Source organism: Lynx rufus, unplaced genomic scaffold, assembly GCF_022079265.1.
Source record: "Lynx rufus isolate CCGP_SWC_20201006 ecotype Redwood Valley unplaced genomic scaffold, mLynRuf1.p SCAF_10, whole genome shotgun sequence".
Classification (NCBI taxonomy): domain Eukaryota; kingdom Metazoa; phylum Chordata; class Mammalia; order Carnivora; family Felidae; genus Lynx; species Lynx rufus.
The window spans coordinates 56,920,660-56,942,275 of record NW_025814824.1 but is presented as its reverse complement, the minus strand read 5'-3'; the positions used below and the strand labels follow the sequence as shown (position 1 = coordinate 56,942,275).

The window sequence follows — 21,616 nt, the reverse complement described above, 5'->3', positions numbered from 1 at the left end:
ATGGGGCTTGAACTTGCAATTGTGAGATCAAGAATCACATGCTGTACCGACTGAGCCAGCCAGGTGCCCCTCAATGAGTTTAAGTCCTATTTGGAAGAGACAAACCATTAATAAGATGTTTAGTATTTCACATGCTGGTGAGTTGTGCTATGAAAGAAATTAAAGAAAGGAAGGAATGTGAGGAATTTGGTGAAGTGGCTGTAATCTGTAACATTAGAGGGTTCCAGGAAGCCTCTGGATGTTATATTTGAGCTTAGATATGGAGGGGAGGGGAAGGCCCGTTTGGCCACCTGGGAATAGAGCTGACTGGAGATCCTAAATGTAGTGGCTTTGAGGCAGAGCTTGCCTGCCTTATAACTGGAAGAGCAAAGGAGGTACAATGGATGGAACAGAGTTAAGGAAGCAAAGAGGTGGCAGCATGATGCATCAGAGAGGGAGCTGGTGTATAGACTTCTACTGCCGCTATGTAGGACTACTACAAGAACTTGGGCTTTACTATGAAATGTGAAACCAGTGCAGAGGGTTTTTGTTTTGTTTACAGTAGTACATCTACTGAGATGTAATTCACATACACTACAATTAACCCATTTAAAGTGTAAATTCAATCATTTGTAGTATATTTAGAGTTGTGCAACCATCACAATTTTAGAACATTTTCATCATGTCTCCTCCATTTCTTTCCGACCACCAAAACCCTATACCCATTAGCAGTCATTCCTCTCTCCTCCCTAGCCCTAGGAACCCACGAACTTCCTGTCCCTTTAGCTTTACATATTCATGTAAATGGAGTAATATAAAATGCTATTTTGTGATTGTCTTCTTTCACTCAACATAATATTTTTAAGGTTCATCCAGGTAATAGCATGTAGCAGTACTTCATTCCTTTTTATGGCTGAACAATATTCAATTGTGCACATATACCATATTTTGTTTATCTTTTCATCAGTGAAGGCCATTTGGGTTGTTTTGTCGCTATGAGCTGTCATATGCAAGTTTTTGTGTGAACACATGTGTTTCATTTCTCTTTGGTATACATCTACAAGTGGAATTGCTGGGGCATATGGTAACTCTATGTTTTAACCTTTTGAAGAATTGCCACACTGTTTTCCAAAGCACCATTTTACAATCCCAAGGGCAGTGTTCAAATTTCTCCACACCCAATTCTTGTTATTTGTCTTTTCTATTATAGCCATCCTAGTGGGGTTTGAAGTCGTATCTCTAGTATTTCCCTGATGGCTAGTGATGTTGGGCATCTTTTTCTGTGCTAAGTGGTCATTGTGTATTTTCTTTGGGGAAATGTCTATTCAGATCCTTTGCCCATTTTTTTTAAGTAGGATACATGTGGAGCCCAACACAGAGTTTGAACTCAGAACCCTGAGATTGAGAACTAAGCTGAGATCAAGAGTTGGACACTTAACCAACTGAGCCACCCAGGCACCCCTATCCTTTTCCCATTTTAAAATTTTATTTTTATTTACTTATTTACTTTACTTTTTAAAATGTTTATTCATTTATTTGTGGGGGGGGGGGGAGAGAATAGGGGAGGGGCAGAGAGAGAATCCCAAGCAGGCTCTGTGCTGCCAGCACAGAGCCCAATGCAGGACTAGATCCCATGAACCAGTAGACCAGGACTCCAGCCAAAACCAAGAGTCAGATGCTCAACTGACTGAGCCACCCAGGCACCCCTTATTTTTTATTTTTTTTAAAGTAGTCTCTATGCCCAACGTGGGGCTTGAACTCATGACCCCAAGATGAAGAGTTTCATGTTCTGCCAACTGAGCCAGCCAGATGCCCCTACCTTTGCTCATTTTTAAATTGGATTATCTTTTGAATTATTGAGTTGGAAGGTCCAGTGAAAGACATGAAGAGGAGGAATAATAAAACCTATCAGTTGGTGTCAGCTAAGCAAGTAGAAAATAAATATTATTTATCCCTATTTTACAGATGAGGTAATGCCTAATAATGCCAGTGAGTGGCAGAGCTAGGATTCAAGCTAAATTTGATTCCAAAAGGCCAGCTCTTAACCTTAACCAAGAATGACCAGTGGTTCACTGAGTTGTAGCTTTGTTCCTTGCCCCTAATTCCCCTGAACTACAGACCTGCGCTCCTTGAGGAACCTCCTTGGAGGCGCCAGCAGATGGCGATGGGGCCCCTGTGGGCCACTCTGTCGGCCCGCGTCTGTCTATGGTACCACCAGTGCGCAGGCGTTGCCTCTGCGCTTCCGGGCGCCTTTCAAGGTGAGCCAGGGTCTCCGAGAACCTACTCTCTACTCCTCAATCCCTTTTCCCGAATCAAACTACCCCCCGCAGCTCGCAGCCGGCTAAGTACCGGAGCCAGGGTGCCCAGGAGATGGCCAGGTAGCCACCAGAGGAGGCAGAGCTGTCCGGACGTGTGGGTCCCGGCGAGGCCCACCGGCCGTAGACCCCGCGACTCTGCTTTGCTGCGCGGGGTAGGTCGTGACTCTGGTTGGTCTCCTGGCGATCCTGGCCTTCCAGAAGCGGAGCGTGACTCCTCCCCTTGGTCCTCTTGGTCTCCACCAGGCGGCGCCGTCATTCCGGCCCAGGTTCCCTTGCGCTGCGAGCCCTGGGCACCCCAGGGGTGTTGAGATTGGCAAGGAGAGAGGCGGAGAAATGAGCTGTCAGAGAGCGGTGTACCACTTGAAATAAGTTTCCCTCGTGGACTGTGCTTTTCATCATTAGAATCTCCTGGAGTACATGTGCAAATCCCTATGCTCCACCCCGAAAGATCCCGATTCAGTAGATCTGGGGTGGGGCCTGGAAATCAGCATTTTAAACGGCTGCTCCAGGTTGATGCCCATAATCTGCGGACCTCACCTTCAGAAACACCGGTGTAACTGGTGGAGAGGAACATTGCATTGGGTTGGCTATGGGGCTGTTTATCTTCTGGAAGGCTTCCAAGAGGAAGTGATTCTAGCTTGGCTTTGTATTGAGGGACCAGAAAATCCATTGGTTCTTTACCCCACAGTGATGAACTCCCTGCCCGCTACCAGCAGGATGCAGAAGATCTCAGTGCTGCTCTTCCTGGCCTGGGTCGGCTTCCTCTTCTATGCTGGCATTGCCCTCTTCACCAGTGGTTTCCTGCTCACCCGTTTGGAGCTCACCAACCATAGCAGCTGCCAAGAGCCCCCAGGCCCTGGGTCCCTGCCATGGGGGAGCCAAGGGAAACCCGGGGCCTGCTGGATGGCTTCTCGATTCTCTCGGGTTGTGTTGGTGCTAATAGATGCTCTGCGATTTGACTTTGCCCAGCCCCAGCGCTCACATGGGCCTGGGGAACCTCCTGTCTCTCTGCCCTTCCTGGGTAAACTGGACTATTTGCAGAGGATCCTGGAGATTCAGCCCCACCATGCCAGGCTCTACCAGTCTAAGGCTGATCCCCCCACCACCACCATGCAGCGCCTCAAGGCCCTCACCACTGGCTCACTGCCTACCTTTATTGATGCTGGCAGTAACTTTGCCAGCTATGCCATAGTGGAAGACAATCTCATTAAGCAGCTTGCCAGTGCAGGTTAGTTTGGGCCTCTTTGGAGTCCAAGAGTACCTTAGCAGATTTCGTCTTTAGAAGTCAGAGAGCCAGAACTTTGGGTGTCCAGCTGCTTGCTAGACTATGCTGTGGGAGGACAGGGGAAGAGAAAGAGACCAGAGCCCTGCATGCAGCAAGTAGGGTCTGGGCTTTGTCCTTCTGGAGTTTCTAGTCTGCATGGAATGTTGCTTTTATTTAGGGGGAGCTCTCAGTAAGGGGCAGTGGAGAGATGAGGAGAAGATGTGAATCTGGTTATTCTCACAAGTGAGAAAGCAGAGAGTCAGTCCATGCCCTGTCCACTCACTGACTTGGAAAATGTAACATATACCCAGGAAAGACAGATCAGCAAAGATAGCCAAGAATTGGGAATTAGCAGAGCCTTTTGTAGAAACAAGAAGTGAAAAGTCTTGTTATTGGGGAAAGTATGGTTAACAGGGAAAGCTTCTTGGCAGAAAATCTTAGGCCTTGAAAGATAAAGAGTTGTTGGATGAAATTGCTGTCCCTTCGAGTGCATGGTTGAGATTTCTGACGAGTCTTTAAAGGTCCCCTTCTTCTTTTTACCCCTGCCTTGACTCTTGCTCAGGCTGTGACCCACTCTCATGTCCCTGCAGGAAGGCGTGTGGTCTTCATGGGAGATGATACCTGGAAAGATCTTTTTCCTGGAGTTTTCTCTCAAGCTTTCTTCTTCCCATCTTTCAATGTGAGAGACCTGCACACAGTGGACAATGGCATCCTGGAACACCTCTACCCAACCAGTGAGCATTGGGCCAGAGGCAGGTCTGACTAAGATTAGGAGCTGGGGAGGGTTGCTTCAGGTCACAAATTCTGACCCTCCCATGGGTGCAGTGGCCTGGGCTTACGTCCCTTGATAGATTGTCAAAAGCTGGCTGGGGTTGAGGAGTGGCCTTAGTCCCCTGTGCTCAGTGTTTTTCCTTTCACAGTGGACAGTAGTGAATGGGATATGCTGATTGCTCACTTCCTGGGTGTGGATCACTGTGGCCACAAGCATGGCCCTCACCACCCTGAAATGGCCAAGAAACTTAGCCAAATGGACCAGGTGATCCAGTGAGTGTGGGTTATTGGCTGGGGGAGTGGGTTTGTGTCTGAGAATCTCAGGATATATTGGCCCAAGAGAAAAAGTCTTTATCTTGGAGCCTCTTTCCTTGCTGAATTCTGTCTTTTCTAGGCCTTTCTTTTGAAGCTAGGAGCCTCATTCATCTTGAGTGACTCAGCATGTGGCTTTGGGCAGTAGGGTTGTGAATGAAGAGGTATCTCTTTGCCAAATGTCTAAGCCCTCCTGTTCGAAGTTATGGCTGGGGGTAAATGGGTCTCCAAGGAAAATCTTCATCCATTCCTACCCCCTGACATATTTCTTGGCCTTCAGGGGACTTGTGGAGCGTCTGGAGAATGACACACTGCTGGTGGTAATTGGGGACCATGGAATGACCATGACTGGGGACCACGGAGGGGATAGTGAGCTGGAGATCTCAGCTGCACTTTTTCTGTACAGTCCCACAGCCCTCTTTCCCAGTGCCCTACCACAGGTGAGGTCTGGGATGTGCTTTGTCGGGTCTCCTGGTATTCAACCTCATCAAGATCACAGCATTCTTGTGGATCCCTCCACTTTAGATCCCCAAATTCTTTACCCTGGGCATTCCCCATTCATTTCCTACCTAGGTCCCTGTCTTCCATTCCAAATCCCGATCTCAGCTTTGTGGTGAACCCATTGGCCCCTCTCCTTTTCCTTTAGGAGCCAGAGATAGTTCCTCAAATCAACCTTGTACCTACACTGGCCCTGCTGCTGGGCCTGCCCATTCCATTTGGGAACATCGGGGAGGTAATGGTTGAGCTGTTCTCAGTGGTTGAAGACCCCCAGCCTCACTCCTCTGCTCTGGCCCAAGCCTCAGCTCTTCATCTCAATGCCCAGCAGGTAGGTGATGGGTTGGGTTTCCAGGTGATAGAGCTAGGGTGGGCATGGGAGAAGCATAATGATCACTTCATTGTCCTTTGTTCATTTTTAATCCCACTGTCCATAGCCATGTCCTCCTTCCATTATCCCTCACTTCCCCCCTGTCTTGGACAGAGTTTGGGTCCCTGTTTTCCAGATACCTGCTTTGATAACACTAACCCTTGCCTCTGTCCCGGTTTATGTCTTTGATGTGTTCCCTTGGCCTCTGACCATTTTTGCCAGGTATCCCGATTTCTTCACACCTACTCAGCTGCTGCTCAGGACCTTCAAATTAAGGAGCTTCATCGACTGCAGAACCTCTTCTCCAAGGCCTCTGCTGACTACCAGCGGCTTCTGCAAAGCCCCCAGGGGGCTGAGGCAGCACTACAGACTGTGATTACTGAGCTGCAGCAGTTCCTGCGGGGAGTTCGGGCCATGTGCATTGAGTCTTGGGCTCGTTTCTCTTTGGTTCGCATGGCAGGGGGTGCTGCTCTCATGGCTGCTGCCTGTTTTCTTTGCTTGCTGGTATCCCAGTGGGTAACATCCCCAGGCTTCTACTTCTGCCCCCTCCTCCTAACACCCATGGCCTATGGTCTGGCTGGTGCCATAGTGTGTGCTGGACTCCTGACAGCTACCGGACTGAAGCCGGATCCAGTGGTCCTAGGGGCCATGGCTGCAGTGGGCTCACTCCTGCCTTTTTTGTGGAAAGCGTGGGCTGGCTGGGGGTCCAAGAGGCCCCCAGCAGCCCTACTGCCCATCCCTGGGCCTGTTCTGTTATTCCTGCTCATTCGTTTTGCTGCTTTCTTCTCTGACAGTTTTGTTGTAGCTGAGGCCAGGGCCACCCCCTTCCTTTTGGGCTCATTCATCTTGCTCCTGGTTGCCCAACTTCACTGGGAGGGCAAGCTGCTGCCACCTAAGCTTCTCACAATACCCCGCTTTTGCCTTTCGGCCTCAACAGGCCCGCCACGGCACAATGGCACACATGCCCTGGGACTTGGAGTTGGGTTGCTTTTATGTATAAGGCTAGCTGGACTTTTTCATCGGTGCCCTGAAGAGACACCTGCTTGCCATTCCTCTCCCTGGCTGAGTCCCTTGGCATCCATGGTGGGTGGTCGAGCCAAGAATTTGTGGTATGGAGCTTGTGTGGGGGCTTTGGTAGCCCTGTTAGTTGCTGTGCGCCTGTGGCTTCGCCGCTATAGTAATCTCAAGAGCCCTGAGCCCTCTGTGCTCTTTGTGCGCTGGGGGCTGCCCTTAATGGTACTAGGCACTGCCGCTTACTGGGCATTGGCATCAGGAGCAGATGAAGCACCCCCACGTCTCCGGGCCCTGGTTGCTGGAGCATCAGTTGTGCTGCCCAGGGCTGTGGCAGGATTGGCCGCTTCAGGGCTCATGCTGCTGCTCTGGAGGCCTGTGACAGTGCTAGTGAAGGCTACAACAGGTGCTCCAAGGACCAGGACTGTCCTCACTCCCTTCTCAGGCCCCCCAACTTCTCGCGCTGACCTGGATTATGTGGTTCCTCAAATCTACCGACATATGCAGGAGGAGTTCCGGGGCCGTCTAGAGAGGAGCAAATCCCAGGGCCCCTTGACTGTGGCAGCTTATCAGTTGGGGAGTGTCTACTCAGCTGCTGTGGTCACAGCTCTCACCCTTTTGGCCTTCCCACTTCTGCTTTTGCATGCAGAACGCATTAGCCTTGTGTTCCTGCTTCTGTTTCTGCAGAGCTTCCTTCTCCTGCATCTGCTTGCTGCTGGGATATCCATCACCACCCCTGGTAAATACATTTCTCAGCCCTGGTTCATCCAAGGACAGTAGTGATGTGACTTCGGCCCCTCTTGTTTTCAGGGAGGTGTTGCTCCTCAGATTCTTCACACGGTTGGGAGGGTTCTCCAGATGTCCTGTTATCTGCTGTAGCCAAGCTAATTGATCCCTCCCACTGGCTCTCAAGGCCAGCAAGGTTCATGGAGGAGAGAGACAGGAGTACTCCAAGACTCATTTCTTTTTTTTTTTTTTTTTCCAAGACTCATTTCTTATTGAAATGCTGCACCTTCATGAGTGCATTTCCTGATTTTCCAGTGATGGGAGTGGTGAATTATGAGCATGTGATGTCAACAGTGAGCTGTGCATATATGAGAGAGAGAGAGACAGATCATAGTTGAGATGTTCAGATTTTAGAGTAACGGGGACTTAGTGCCACAGAGGGAATTAGAATAACAGAGTGTTGAATGTAAAGAGGTTGGATGATTGGCATGTGAAAGTGTGTGTGTGTGTGTGTGTGTGTGTGTGTGTGTGTGTGTGTGTATAGCACTGAAGTAGTAGGAGTATATGATCATGAGGCAGTAGGCTATGGATTAGAGAATGGGATGTGACTGTGAAAAGGTATATCTCTTCCCCTAGGTCCTTTTACTGTGCCATGGCAGGCAGTTTCTGCCTGGGCCCTCATGGCCACACAGACATTCTACTCCACGGGCCACCAGCCTGTCTTTCCAGCCATTCATTGGCATGCAGCCTTCGTGGGATTCCCAGAGGGTCATGGTTCCTCCACCTGGCTGCCTGCTCTGCTGGTGGGAGCCAACACCTTTGCCTCCCATCTCCTCTTTGCAGGTAACTCCTCATTCCTCTCTTGCTTCCCTTGTTTACTCTGAATTTGTGGAAAGAAAAGAAAGTCCTGGATTTGAGTGGGGAGATGTGATTTTGTTGGATCTTTGGCACCCCTTGGCCAATGGTAATTGGAGCCTCAGTCAACTAGGGTGGTTGGGGGCCAGGGTGGCCTGGTCCCTGGGTCCTCCATTGATTCTAGTCCTGCCTTCCTCTGAGGCAGTAGGTTGCCCATTGCTTCTGCTCTGGCCCTTCCTATGTGAGAGTCAAGGACCTCGGAAGAGGTGGCAGCCCCTAGGGAGTGAAGCTGAATCCAGAGTCAGGCCTGAGGAGGAGGAGGAGCCACTGATGGAGATGCGGCTCCGGGATGCGCCTCATCACTTCAATGCAGCACTGCTGCAGCTGGGCCTCAAGTACCTCTTTGTCCTTGGTATTCAGGTAGGTACAGGGAGAGATCACAGGGTTAGTGACCTTTTCTCATGTGTGTACATCACATTCTTTTTTTCATACTTTACCAAAACCCTAGGAGACAGCCTTGACTGAAGTACAGTTAAGAAAAATGGTTGCCCAAGGCCAGTGGCCTCAAGTGGTTATATTGAGACTTAGACCTGAGTCTCCTTAATCCTAGTCATGGATTGTTTCCTCTCTACAAGCTAGATCTGGACCCTGCTGGTTTCATTTGGGGATTCCTCCATTAGTGGACAGACTGGAAAAACTGAGGTGATGGCCAGGATTCTTTCTCAGGCTATGGTCATGGATCTTCTTTCCCTTCAGAGGCAGAAGGTGTGACTCTGACATTTTCCTCCACCCTGGAAGGCAGAGCCTGAGTATAAGCACAGATGGATAGTGCTTGCTCAAGGTCACACAGTGAGTCATGGTGAGGCCAGGAAAAGAATTAGGTCTCCCAACTCCTCATCTAGGGTTTTTTTTTTCACTGACATGCACTAGTTTCCTACTCCTCCCATTCTTCACAGGGGCCTATAGCACTTCTCCCTTTGACCTGCTTCTTCTCCCCTTCTCAAATAACTTGACCTTTCGTATCCTTTCTTAGATTCTGGCCTGTGCCTTGGCAGCCTCCATCCTCCGCAGGCATCTCATGGTCTGGAAAGTGTTTGCTCCCAAGTGAGTGGATTTGCTTGAGAAGTATTGGCATTGGGGTGGGTAAGCTTGGATGAAAGAATGAACATCAGGGCGGCAGGTTTTGTCTCATCAGGGAAAAGGCCTCCAGATCTACTTTCAGTGTCCCCTGAGAATTCTCCACATTTCTTTGCAGGTTCATTTTTGAGGCTGTGGGCTTCATTGTGAGCAGCGTGGGACTTTTCCTGGGCATAGCTTTGGTGATGCGAGTGGATGGTGCTGTGAGCTCCTGGTTCAGGCAGCTAGTTCTGGCCCAACAGAGGTAGCCTAGGCTGCAAGTGCTGGCTTTGTGGCCACAGGGAGAGCTGAAGAACAATCTCGCCTGGCCTATACAGGTGCTGGATCATCTGCAAGAGAGGCTTAGCCACACTTCTTACCACCATGCAGCCAGGAGCTACTGACATCTGGGACTTCGTTATTTTATAATTCAAAATCATAGTGGGGCATGGTCCCTAACTGCTGCTTTGAATGCATCTAAGGGACTGGAGGGTGGTCTCCAAAGTAGAATAAAATAATAATGTAAATATGTGTGTCTGAGAGGTGGGGGAATCCCCACTGTCCTACAGGGACTAGGAAGAGGGTCACTCTCCCCTCCTATGAGGCACAGATGGCATCAGCCATCTTGTGCAGACCTGGCTACACCTGAAAACTTTTGGGAAGTGGTTGGAGTTATCTGAATTCACTTCTACTTCTTCCCAAATCACTCCTGTTATCCCACCGGCTTTTTTTTTTCCATGTAACATGTTTTATTAAATTCTTCTGCTAATAGCAGAGATGGCTGAAAAGACAAGCACAGGCAACATGGAGTACACAAACCCACTGTCTAAAGCCCCAAACAGTGTTGCATTCCCTCCTCTGTTGTGTTCTTTCGCGCTAGAACACCCTTTGCCCTTTGCTTCTGTGGAGGCCAGGAGGCCACCCTAGTTTTCCAACCTTTGCTGCCATTTATCAGACCTAATTGCCCATCTTACATAGCATTCCATCTTGTCCCATTGATTATTCCTGACTTGGAGCCAAAACTATATAAATTTAATGCATCTCTTATGTTCTTCATCCACCTCACTACTATGTAAGATTGAAGTACTGGTGGCAAATTCTCATGGAAATGTCCATCAAAGGAGGGGGAGGGGAAGACCCTGAGGAGAAGGGTCAGGACTGGGATTTGATGTTTGATAATGCCCAGGACAAGTGATGGTGAAGTAAAGGCATTCACCACTGTGGCAGCTAAAGGAAGAGTTAGAGTTATTGTGGCTAATAGTCTCTAATGCTACAGAGATCAAACAAAGATAAGTTCATACTGTTTCAGGCAGTTAGAGGATAGGACATTGGTAACCCTGGCAGGAATAGATTTAATAATATAAGAGAAGTTAGGCCCCAGCTAAAACTGTAAGATGAATTAGAAAAAGATCCCTTCCCTTTCCTTAATCTGGGGGACACTATTCCCAAGCATCATTTAATAAGCAGACAATGCCTCTGTGAGAAGAAAAGACCCTTTCCCATCCCTAGCACCCTTGGGAAGGATTTCAGAGCCTAGTCCCTCATCTTGTCTTAGGTTCCCCCCAATCCCGTTCCTTTTTTGCAGAGAGCCTCCTTCCCTGGAGCCTAAGGAAAATCTGTTCTTAGTACCATTGGCTATTTCCTCTTCTGATCTAACTACAAGATCCTTTTAGAGAAAGATCTGTTAAAAATTCTTGGGGCACCTGAGTGGCTTAGTTGAGCATCTGACTCTTGATTTCTGCTCAGGTCATGATCCCAGGGTTGTGGTATTGAGCCCCATGAGCACCCCTGCTTAATATTCTCTTCCCCCTCTGCCCTTCTCCCCTGCTTGTGCTCTCTCTCTCTCTCTCTCAAAAAAAAAAAAAAATCTCATTTCTGCTTCTTACTTGACATCAAAGACCCCATTACACACTAACTTATTGTTTGTTGTGTTGTTTTGTTTTGTTTTGTTCTGAGAGAGAGTGTGTGTGAACTGGGGAGGGGCAGAGGGAGAGGGAGAGAGAATATTAAGCAGGATCCATGTTCAGCTCTGAGCTCTTTGCAGGGCTCTATCCCATCACCCTGGGATCATGACCTGAGCCAAAATTGAGAGTTGGATGCTCAACTAACTGAAACACCCAGGTGCCCAACTTTTTTGTTTTGTTTTGTTTTGTTTTGTTTTGTTTTGTTTTGTTTTGTTTTGTTTTAGAGAGCTTTATTGAGGTACAATTTACCATAAAATCCAGCCATTTAAAGTGCACAATTTTGGGTGCCTGGATGGCTCGGTCAGTTAAGCATCTGACTCAATTTCGGCTCAGGTCATGATCTCACAGTTGTGAGATCGAGCCCAGTGTTGGGCTCAGCGCCGGGCATGGAGTTTGCCTAAGATTCATTCTCTCTCTCTCTCTCCCTCTGCCTTTCCACCACGCACCCTCTCTCTCTCTCTCAAAAAAAAAAAAAAAAAATAGTGCACAATTCCATAATTGTATATTCACAGAATTCTGCAACCATCATCATAGTTAATTTTAGAATGTTTTCATCACCCCAAAAAGAAACTCCATACTCTTTCCTATTACCCTCCAAACCTCCCTACATCCATCCCTAACCTGAGGCAACCACTAATCTGCCTTCTGACTATATTCGCCTATTTTGGACATTTCATATAAATGGAATGTTATAATATGTGGCCTTTTCTGGCTTTTACTCAGTCTAATGTTTTCAAGGTTCATCCACGTCGCAGTACATATGAGTATTTCATTTCTTTCTTACGGCCAAATAATGTTCCATTGTATGGATATATCAATTTTGTTTATTCATTCATCCATTGATGGACATTTGGGTTCTTTGCACCTTTTGGTTATTATGAATAATGCTGCTATGACCATCCATATACAAGTTTTGTTTGGACATATGTTTTCATTTCTTTTTCACTTATACCTAGTGGTATATTGTGGAATTGCTAGGTCCTATTGTAAATCCGTGTTTAACGTTTTGAAGAACTGCCAGTTTGTTTTCCAAGGCCACTGCACCATTTAATATTCCCATTACTAGTGTGTATGAGGGTATCAATTTCTTCACATTCATGCCTTTACTTACTATTAACTATTTTTTATTTAACCATCCTATCAGGTGTGAAACGGAAAAATTGTGTTTTTGGTTTGCATGTCCTTGATCACTAGTGATATTGAGCATTTTTTTTTTAATTTTTTTTTCAACGTTTATTTATTTTTGGGACAGAGAGAGACAGAGCACGAACGGGAGAGGGGCAGAGAGAGAGGGAGACACAGAATCGGAAACAGGCTCCAGCCCAGAGCCTGACGCGGGGCTCGAACCCACGGACCGCGAGATCGTGACCTGGCTGAAGTCGGACGCTTAACCGACTGCGCCACCCAGGCGCCCCGAGCATTTTTCTTATGCTTATTGGAGAACTGTCCATTCAGGACCTTTCTCTGTTTATTAATTGGGTCTTATTTTTACTTTTGAGTTATAACGTTGTTTATATATTCTAGATAGAAATCCCTTGTAAGATATATGATCTGCAAATATTTATCCTTCTGTGGATTCTTTTTTTTTTTTTTAATTTTTTTAACGTTTTATTTATTTTTGAGACAGAGAGAGACAGAGCATGAACAGGGGAGGGTCAGCGAGAGGGAGACACAGAATCTGAAACAGGCTCCAGGCTCTGAGCTATCAGCACAGAGCCCGACGCGGGGCTCGAACTCACGGACCGCGAGATCATCACCTGAGCCGAAGTCGGCCACCCAACCGACTGAGCCACCCAGGCGCCCCAGGTCTTTTTTTTTTTTTTTTTAAAGCAGGCACCACACCCAAGGTGGGGCTTGAACTCATGACCCTGAGATCAAGAGTTATATGCTCTACCAAGTGAGGCAGCCACCCCAGGCATTTCATTTTCTTGATAGCGTTCTTTGAGGCACAAACTTTTTAAGTTTCGATGAAGTCCCAATTCATCCTATTTTTCTTTTGTTGCTTGTGCTTTTTGGCTTCAAATGTAGAAAATCTTATCTAGTGCCACGATTCAGTTATAGAAATTTTTATCACTCTCACAAAGTCCCTATACTTTGTTTACAATGAATTCCCAAATTCACCCTAGGCCACTGATATGTTTCAGTTTTTCTAAATTTGCCTTTTATGGACATTTCATACAAATGGAATCATCAAATATGTGGTCTTTTGGTCTGGTTTCTTTGACTTAGAATATTTTTGAGGTTCATCCATGTTGATGCATGTATCAGTTTTTGCCCCTTTTTATTGCTGAGTCATATTCCATTGTATGGCTATGATCAGCCAATGGACATTTGGATTGCTTTTTGTTTTGTTTTGTTTCAACATTTATTTATTTTTGGGACAGAGAGAGACAGAGCATGAACGGGAGAGGGGCAGAGAGAGAGGGAGACACAGAATCGGAAACAGGCTCCAGGCTCCGAGCCATCAGCCCAGAGCCCGACGCGGGGCTCGAACTCCCGGACCGCGAGATCGTGACCTGGCTGAAGTCGGACGCTTAACCGACTGCGCCACCCAGGCGCCCCTGGATTGTTTTTAGTTTTATTTAGCTATTATGAATATTTTTGTAGCTGCTTTGAGTATTTGCATACCAGTCTTGGTGTAGACATAAGTTGTTGTTGTTGTTTTTTTGAGAGATAGAGGGCGCAAGTGAGCAAGGGGCAGAGAGAGAGAGAGAGAGAGAGAGAGAGAGAGGGAGGAAGGGAGGGAGGGAGGGAGGGAGGGAGAGAGGGAGAGAGAGAGAGAGAAAGAAATTGGGCTAACCCGAAGTGGGGCTCAAGCTTACCAGATGCAGGACTCGAACTCACAAACAGTGAGATCATGACCTGAGCCAAAGTCAGATGCTTAACTGACTGAGCCAGCCAGGAGCCCTTATTTTTCTTTCTTGAGAGGATTCGTTGGAGTGGAATTGCTGTATGATTTACTTTTTTAGAAATTGCCAAACTGTTTTCTAAGGTATCTATAATGTTTTATATTCCCACTAAGTATGAAGGTTTTAGTTTCTCCACATCCTCACCAACATTTGGTATTATCTGTTTTGTTTTGTTTTGGTGGTGGTGTTTTGTTTTGTTTTGTTTTGTTTTTTAAGTAGGTTCCACACCCAATGTGGGGCTGGAACTAAGACCTTGAGATCAAGAGTTGCATGCTGTACTGACTCTGCCAGCCAGGCACTTTTGGTATTCTCTGTTTTTGTTTTTTTGTTTTGTTTTGTTTTTTTTTTTGGTAATAGTTTATTTTATTTTTGAGAGAGATAGAGTGTGAGCAGGAGAAGGGCAGAGAGAGACACACAGAATCCGAAGCCAGCTCCAGGCTCTGAGCTGTCAGCACAGAGCCAGATGCAGGACTCGAACCCACGAACCGTGAGATCATGACCTGAGTGCCCCTGTGTTTTATTATTGTAACTATGAGTGTACGTGTATAATGGTGTCTCAGGATTTTAATTTGCATTTCCTTGATAGCTAATGATGTTGATCATCTTTTTACGTGCTGCTTAGCTATTCATGTATTTTTTTTTGTAAAATGTCTATTCATATTTTTCTGTCTTAAAATGGTTTAAATTATTTTTATTTTTGAGCTTTGAGAGTTATGTATTGTGGATAGAGATCTGTTACGTGTATGCTCTGCAAATAATTTCTCCACTTTATGATTTTTCTTTGAATTTTCTCGATTGTGCCTTTTTGTAGCACAAGTTTTGTTTTTGTTTTTAAGTTTATTTCTTTTGAGAAAGAGGTGCGTGGGCTGGGAGGGGCAGAGAGAGAGGGAATCCAAAGCAGGCTCTGCACCAGTAGCTCAGAGCCCTACCCAGGGCTCCACTTCACCAACCTGAGATCATGACCTGAGCTGAAACTAAGGGTCTGATGTTTAACCACTGAGACACCCAGGCGCCCCAGAGCTGTTTGTTTTTGTTTTGCCCTCAGAGTTTTTAATGTTAATAAAGTTCAACTTATCCATATTGAGTTGATTTTATCTCTGGTAAGGGTCACAGTTTTGTTTTTATATATGGATATCCAAGTCTCCTGGGTCCATTTGTTGAAAGATTCAGAGGTACCTTTGAGCAGTGTGTCCTGCTCAAGCCTAGAGCTTCCATGGCCAGCAGTCAGACTGCACGAGGTTGAGCAGAATGTGGTAGCGTTGTTAGTGCTCTGTGGTGAGCAAAGAAAGGAAGGGTTGTTGACCAAAAGCCTTGGTCTCCTTTCAGTTGCTTTTGGAAATAACTTTGCGCCATGGCTGGGATTTTTGTGGCTGCTTTCGGCCGTACTACGCTTCCCAGCATGCACTGCTCGGGCCTCCCTTGTGCGGGGCGGCGCCAAGCCAGACCGACCTAGGAGTTTGGCTGCGAGGGAAAGGCTGAGCCACGGGTTTTGGTACCGAGATCGATTTCTCAGGGTTTTGGCCTTCCTGAGAGACTAGCAAGCTGAACCTTAAGAAATACTACCTCTCCACTCAGACACACTCCCATCCTCTGACCCGCCTTAGCCTCCCTCTTGGTTTGGGCCCTGACTCGTTTCTTCTTCGAGTTTCCCGCGGGGACTAACCCTTGAAGACGACCAACCGCAGCCGAGATTTTGACGGCCTGGCCAACCAGAGACAAGGTGGAAGAGGCGGGGGTGGGAGCCGGCACAGCGTCCGGGAGAGAGTTTTTCCGTTTCCATTTTTCGCGTAGGGGGTGAGCCGCCCCTCCTGGGGCCCTAAGGGGAGCAAGGGAGTCACGGGGGGATGCAGAAGCGCACGGACCCTTCCCCGCTCGGGTGGGGACCTCGGCGAGGCCGGGCTTACCTTTCAGCAGCACCCTCCAGGGGTCTGGGCCCAGCCTCTGCAACCTTGTCGCACCAGACCCCTCTGGGCTCCTCAGGACTACACGCCAGCTGCCTAGACCAGTGGAGGGAAAAGAATGACCAGCTAGTTCGACAGGCCAAGGTAACGTGGTTGCTGGGACCCTTGCTTTGCAGCCCCAAATTATCAGAAGGAGGGTTTCCCGTGGATTTACCCCAGCTGACGGGAGGTATTGAGTTTGACCTTCCCCCAGGAGCCAGAAATGACTGGAGAAAGACATCCTTTGCCATTGTTGCAACGGGAGAAATAAGGATTGATCCTCAGTGATACCCCATTCCACATTTCGTAGGTGGCTCAGGACTCGCGTCAGTTTCTGAGAGGACAGCAGCTGGCCCAAGATGTGCTGGAAGGATTCAGGGGACTCCTGCATAGCCTGCAGGGTAAGCAGGATCCTCCTCAGGACGGTCAGTTATCCTTCTCCACAGCCAGAGACCAGTTCTGCATTTCTGGGATTGAGAAAATTACTCAGGGGGTAGGGAATCCTGTTTAAGGCACAGACAAGACTGAAATGGAATTCTCTTTGGTACAGGTGAATCTCTGAGCCCTGCCATGCCCCCTCCCTCACTTCCCCTCACTCCCCAGCATTTGAAGAAATGGTCTCCAGGATGGTCCAATCTGAAGAACTTTCTGCCCTTTCCAAACTCTGTACAAAGGGTGATTCTTTATTGAGGCCATTTTGGTTGGGGTGATGTGATCTTTGGGTTTGGATCTTATCTGGGAAATCTTTCCTGGGAAAGTAGTCAGTGAGATCAGCATGTGTTTGCTTCAGGTCTCCCTGCAGCTGTTCCTGTTCTCCCCTTGGAATTGACTGTTACCTGCAATTTCATTACCATGAAGGCAAGCCTGGCCCAGGGTTTCACTGAAGACCAAGCACAGGATATCCAACAGAGCCTGGAGAGAGGTGAGGGCTAGAGATTGCTTTCCATATCCCTGCCAGCCTGTTTGGGTTTAAGTCCTTGCAAAGGGGATGAGAGGAGCAATAAAATCTGTTACCGCCAGGGAGAGAGATGCCCTTTTCTTATCCACCAGGTGCTCCTTAGCCCAGGAGCACCTTTGTGACCTTTGGGCTCCTGCAGAAAAAGGAAACCAGAGATGAAGTCCCAACCTCAGCTGTATGTGTGTATCTTCTACAGTGCTGGAGACCCAGGAGCAGCTTGGGCCCAGACTGGAATGTGGGCTCAGGGGGCTGTGGGACTCTGTTCTCCATTATTCCTCTGTTCTGCTGGAGCTACTCCCTGCCCTTCACCACCTGGCTGGCCTGCAGGCTGCCCTGTGGCTAAGTACTGACTGTCTTGGGGACCTGAACTTGCTGCTGCAGACCTTGAATGGTAACCAGGTAATGTGAGAAGTAACCTGTATCTAAGGGCCTCTTCCCTTCTTTCACCCCTCTCAGCTGCAGTAGCATCATTTTGTGCTGGGAAGTTCTGCTGGGTTGGTGGTCAGAAGACCTGGGTTCTCTCCGGGACTCTTGGTGACCTTGTTTTGCTTGGTCTCTCATTGGGGGGATTCTCTTGAGTGGTTTTTAAAATAGCTTAATGATCTTGGATAGGGTTAGGGCTTTTATGATCTTGCTGAAGTGTCCTCATGGGCTTATACTGAATGAGAAGGTGCACTAGACCAGATCATCTGTGCCCCAAGTTTTTCTTCCTCCCTTTATCCTTGCTGTCTCTCTCTTAGAGTTGAGGGAATAGGAATCAGGAGGACCCTTGATTTCAAGGTCCAGCCAGGATAGACTGAGATAGGAGAAGAGGTGGTTATAGGCTTGGAGCTTCTGATCATCCTCCTTTCCTCAGAGTGAGGCCTCTGAGGATCTGCTGCACCTTCTGAAAACTTGGAGCCCCCCAGCTGAGGAGTCAGATGCTCCATTGACCTTGCAGGATGCCCGGGGCTTAAGGGATGTCCTTCTTACAGCTTCTGCCTATCGCCAAGGTCAGCTAGCAATCTGACTCATCCCTTCCTCCCCACTCCCTGTCTTGAGGAGTCCTTTGGCTCATACCTTCCTTGTCATGTCCCATTTAGCTCTGTGCTCTTGTTCCCTGTCATGCCCCTTGCCCTGTAGGCTTCTTTAAGTTTACACCCTGATTGCCCTCAGGCCTCCAGGAATTGATCACAGGAAGCCTGCCCAAGGCATTGAGCAGCCTGCAAGAAGCAGCCTCAGGTCTGTGTCCACGGCCTGTGTTGGTCCAGGTGTACACAGTCCTGGGGACCTGTCTTCGTAAAATGGTACAGACAGTCTTAGGGTGGGTTGGGAAACCATGGGTGTTATGAATAGCTTTCTGCTTTGTGAGGTAGCTAAGGCTTGTGTTCTCTCACCCCTCTAGGGCAATCCACAAAGAGCTCTGCTGTACTTGGTTGCAGCCCTGAAAGGGGGATCACCCTGGGGTCCTCCGCTTCTGGAGGCTTCCAGGCTATATCAGCAACTGGGGAACACAGCAGCAGAGCTGGAGAGTCTGGAGCTGTTGGTTGACGTAAGGAACTGAAGATATGGGGATGGCTGAGGTGCTTGTATTAGGGAGAATAATCAAGTTGTAAATAGAAGGAAATATGGCTCCCAAAGATTATAGATATACTTTTTCTTTGTGTTCCTTTTAGGCCTTGAGTGTCACTCACAGTCCTGAAGCCCCCCAGCTTCTTATTGAAGTAGAGTTACTACTTCCCCAACCTAACCCAGCCTCACCCCTTCACTGTGGCACACAGAGCCAGGCCAAGTACCTGCTAGCAAGCCGATGCCTACAGATAGGAAGGTGAGGTTCCACTGCCTTGATCATCTGAGTTCTTCCCATTTCTGATACCTTCCCTGGGATGTGACTCTGCTTCTGTTCTTTCATATGGACAGTATGGACAAGTCAGTGGTAGGACATAGGTTCCCACTCTTCAGTCTCCTGCCTTGCTGATGGACCTGAACTTAGGACTCTTCACCCAGACACTAACTCCTATATCTTGAAAACTCTGAAATCTCCTCCCAGATCCATTCTGTAAGGAGGGTAGATCCATAGTGAGCTAGGATTGGAGTTCCAAGACCCCACTTTTCCTACTCCCCAGGGCCCTTGAGCATCCCTTTGTTAGCTATGAGCCTTTGGAGGGCCCTGCTAATGGCCTAATATGAAGTTCATGGGCTATGACTTCTTAGGGCAGAGGACGCTGCAGAGCATTACTTGGACCTGCTGGCTCTGTTGCTGGATGACTCTGAGCCAAAGGTGGGTATGTCTTCAAGGTTCTCTACAATAGGGTGGGAGGGTTGGAGTCTAACTTTGGAGTAGAGCAGGACTACTGTTTTCTCTTTTTTCTTCTGCTGTTCTGTCTGTCCAAGCTGCAAGGCCAAACTAGGAAGGTTCTTAGAATAAGTGGTCCAGGGTAGCAAGCAATGGGTGGTCTCCATGTGGTACCAGAGCCTGGTGAAGAGGTTGGGGATGGTGGCCAATGTCTCTTCAAGACACTGCATCCTCCTTCCACCCCAGTTCTCCCCACCCCCATCCCGTCCAGGGCCCTGCATGCCTGAGGTGTTCTTGGAGGCAGCAGCAGCACTGATCCAGGCAGGCCGAGCACAGGATGCCTTGACCGTATGTGAGGAGCTGCTCAGCCGCATGTCGTCTCTGCTTCCCAAGATGCCCCAGCTGTGGGAAGATGCCAGAAAAGGAACCAAGGAATCACCACACTGTCTATCCTGGGTCTCTGCCACCTACCTGCTTCAGGGTCGAGCCTGGGTGCAGCTGGGGGCCCAAAAAGAAGCAATTAGTGAATTTAGCCGGTGAGCCCAGGAAGCCAACCAGGATCCTAGGGGAAGTGTGGAGGGATAATTTGCTGATTGGGACCTGAGTTGGTAAGCTCCATACTTACCTACTCATCCCAGAGTTATTGAGGTCGACTCCTCTTCATCCCTGTTCTTTGTCCCACTTCAGGTGCCTTGAGCTGCTCTTCCAAGCCACACCTAAGGACAAAGAACAAGGTGATCTAGACTCTCGGTTTTCCTTTTCCCTCTTGGAAGTGGGGGTGGTGAATGTGTTGCCTCTCCATGCGTCCTAGCCTACTATGAGGCTTAAAAGAAAGGAACTGCAGATACAAGAAGAGAAAGAGGAGTACTTGGGGTTTTGGTGACTGTGTAGCAGGGACACTCTTTTGACTTTGGGGATGGTCCCCAGGTCCTGCTTCCAGCTGTGAGCAGGGGTGTATGTCAGATGTGGCACTGCAACAGCTTCGGGTAGCCGCCCTGATTAGTCGTGGACTGCAATGGGTGGCCAGTGACCAAGATACTAAAGCCCTACAGGACTTCCTCCTCAGTGTGCAGATGTGCCCAGGTATGTATATTTGCATGACATCAGTTATGCCCAGATGCACAAGGACAGAGAGGCCCATGGGGGAGGTACTTCGGGATTAGTGGAAGAGTGATGTTCCCAGATAGAAGGGGATGAATGAGGTTGTACTGTATATACCTAGGGATATACCAGGTTTGAGAACACATGCAAGTGTATATGGAGGCCTCTCAGGAGTTTCTCAGTCTTCCCAGTGTTCTCAGACACAAAGACCAGAACCGTGCTGGGCGTATGTTAGGGGGAAGCAGGGTCAGCTGAGCCCTTTGTCCTGGGCAGCTGTACCCAGGGATAGGAATGGTTGGGAATGAACTACTCTTGGTTCCATGTGTGAATGTAGACAAGATACTTTCTTGCTCTAGACTTCAGTTTCTTCTTTTATAAAATGATGCTTAAGGCTGTGTCAAATTCTAAGACTCCCTACTCTGGGGTGGGGCTGTAGGTAATCGAGATGCTTCCTTTCACCTGCTTCAGACTCTGAGGAGGATGGATCGGAGGGATGAGGCCATTGCTCTCTGGTGGAGCCTGGAGGCCCAAGCTAAGTTGCCACAGGAGAATGCTGCATGGTGAGGCTGAGGCCTGTGGACTTGGGGCCAAGGGCATTTGGCATTCTGGAGTACTTGAGTCTATGGAGGGTGGTGGTCAATGAAAGGGAGGGAATGGCTGTCCAATTTTCTGCCTATCCTTTACCCTTAGACATCACTCTTTTTGCTCTCCAGGTCTCTCCCCCTGTACCTAGAAACCTATTTGAGTTGGATTCGTTCCCCTGACCGTGAAACCCTTCTTGAGGAGTTTCAGACATCTCTGCTGGAACCTTGTGACCTGTAGCTGCCATGTTTTTAAAAGCCTGAACTGCGGCCCATTTCTCCATGGGGAGGGCTTTCTGCTTTACCAATTTTGGGGAATATGGGTGAAACTAATCATTCCTATATAAATCTGGCACTGAAGAGGTTGGTAGTAGTCTCGCCAAATTTGGCCTAGTTACTGCCATTCTGGTTCCAGAAGAAACCCTCCTTGCCACCAAAAAGGCAATGACTTTGCTTATGATGCCTTTTTTCCTGTTTCTCCTTTTCTTGTGTTGAGTAAAATCTCATATTTGTCTCTTGTTTGCCTGCTACATCTACTTGAGTGGGAAGGCTCAGAGCTATCTGATTCAATTGAGTGCTGGTTGTCTAAGATACCCTCTCCCAACATCGTCTACCTTATGAGGTTGAGTTCTTGGTGGAAGAAAGCGCTACAGGAATCCTTGCAGTGGCTT

The 21,616-nt window shown here is 48.2% G+C and overlaps 2 protein-coding genes across 3 annotated transcripts; both read left to right on the top strand.

Annotated features, from left to right (window-relative positions):
- The first annotated feature begins 2,227 nt into the window (after positions 1-2,227).
- Positions 2,228-9,744, top strand: PIGO (phosphatidylinositol glycan anchor biosynthesis class O). 2 transcript variants are annotated; one of them, XM_047065898.1, is made up of 10 exons: positions 2,228-3,525; positions 4,152-4,295; positions 4,482-4,605; positions 4,925-5,084; positions 5,291-5,470; positions 5,732-7,259; positions 7,883-8,089; positions 8,307-8,521; positions 9,135-9,205; positions 9,357-9,744. In XM_047065898.1, exons 1-10 carry the CDS (start codon positions 2,715-2,717, stop codon positions 9,484-9,486), a joined length of 3,570 nt encoding a protein of 1,189 aa, XP_046921854.1. In that variant the 5' UTR covers positions 2,228-2,714; the 3' UTR covers positions 9,487-9,744. The 2 variants fall into 2 exon arrangements, with proteins under 2 accessions (XP_046921854.1, XP_046921865.1); XM_047065909.1 differs by lacking the exons at positions 8,307-8,521; positions 9,135-9,205; positions 9,357-9,744 and having other exon boundaries at positions 5,732-7,330; positions 7,883-7,967.
- Positions 9,745-15,114: 5,370 nt separating this feature from the next.
- FANCG (FA complementation group G) lies at positions 15,115-21,464 on the top strand. The gene is made up of 14 exons (XM_047065884.1): positions 15,115-16,135; positions 16,341-16,431; positions 16,821-16,952; positions 17,185-17,387; positions 17,845-17,980; positions 18,144-18,274; positions 18,373-18,519; positions 18,644-18,795; positions 19,182-19,248; positions 19,510-19,799; positions 19,951-19,997; positions 20,191-20,346; positions 20,801-20,924; positions 21,078-21,464. Exons 1-14 carry the CDS (start codon positions 15,935-15,937, stop codon positions 21,184-21,186), a joined length of 1,986 nt encoding a protein of 661 aa, XP_046921840.1. The 5' UTR covers positions 15,115-15,934; the 3' UTR covers positions 21,187-21,464.
- Positions 21,465-21,616: the final 152 nt, after the last annotated feature.

Coding starts and splice junctions, on each gene's coding strand:
- PIGO (XM_047065898.1), top strand. CDS start 2,715: ATGTGCAAATCCCTATGCTCCACCCCGAAAGATCCCGATTCAGTAGAT. Junction 3,526..4,151: donor TAAGCAGCTTGCCAGTGCAG/GTTAGTTTGGGC, acceptor ATGTCCCTGCAG/GAAGGCGTGTGGTCTTCATG. Junction 4,296..4,481: donor GGAACACCTCTACCCAACCA/GTGAGCATTGGG, acceptor TTCCTTTCACAG/TGGACAGTAGTGAATGGGAT.
- FANCG (XM_047065884.1), top strand. CDS start 15,935: ATGCAGAAGCGCACGGACCCTTCCCCGCTCGGGTGGGGACCTCGGCGA. Junction 16,136..16,340: donor AGCTAGTTCGACAGGCCAAG/GTAACGTGGTTG, acceptor CACATTTCGTAG/GTGGCTCAGGACTCGCGTCA. Junction 20,925..21,077: donor CCACAGGAGAATGCTGCATG/GTGAGGCTGAGG, acceptor TTTGCTCTCCAG/GTCTCTCCCCCTGTACCTAG.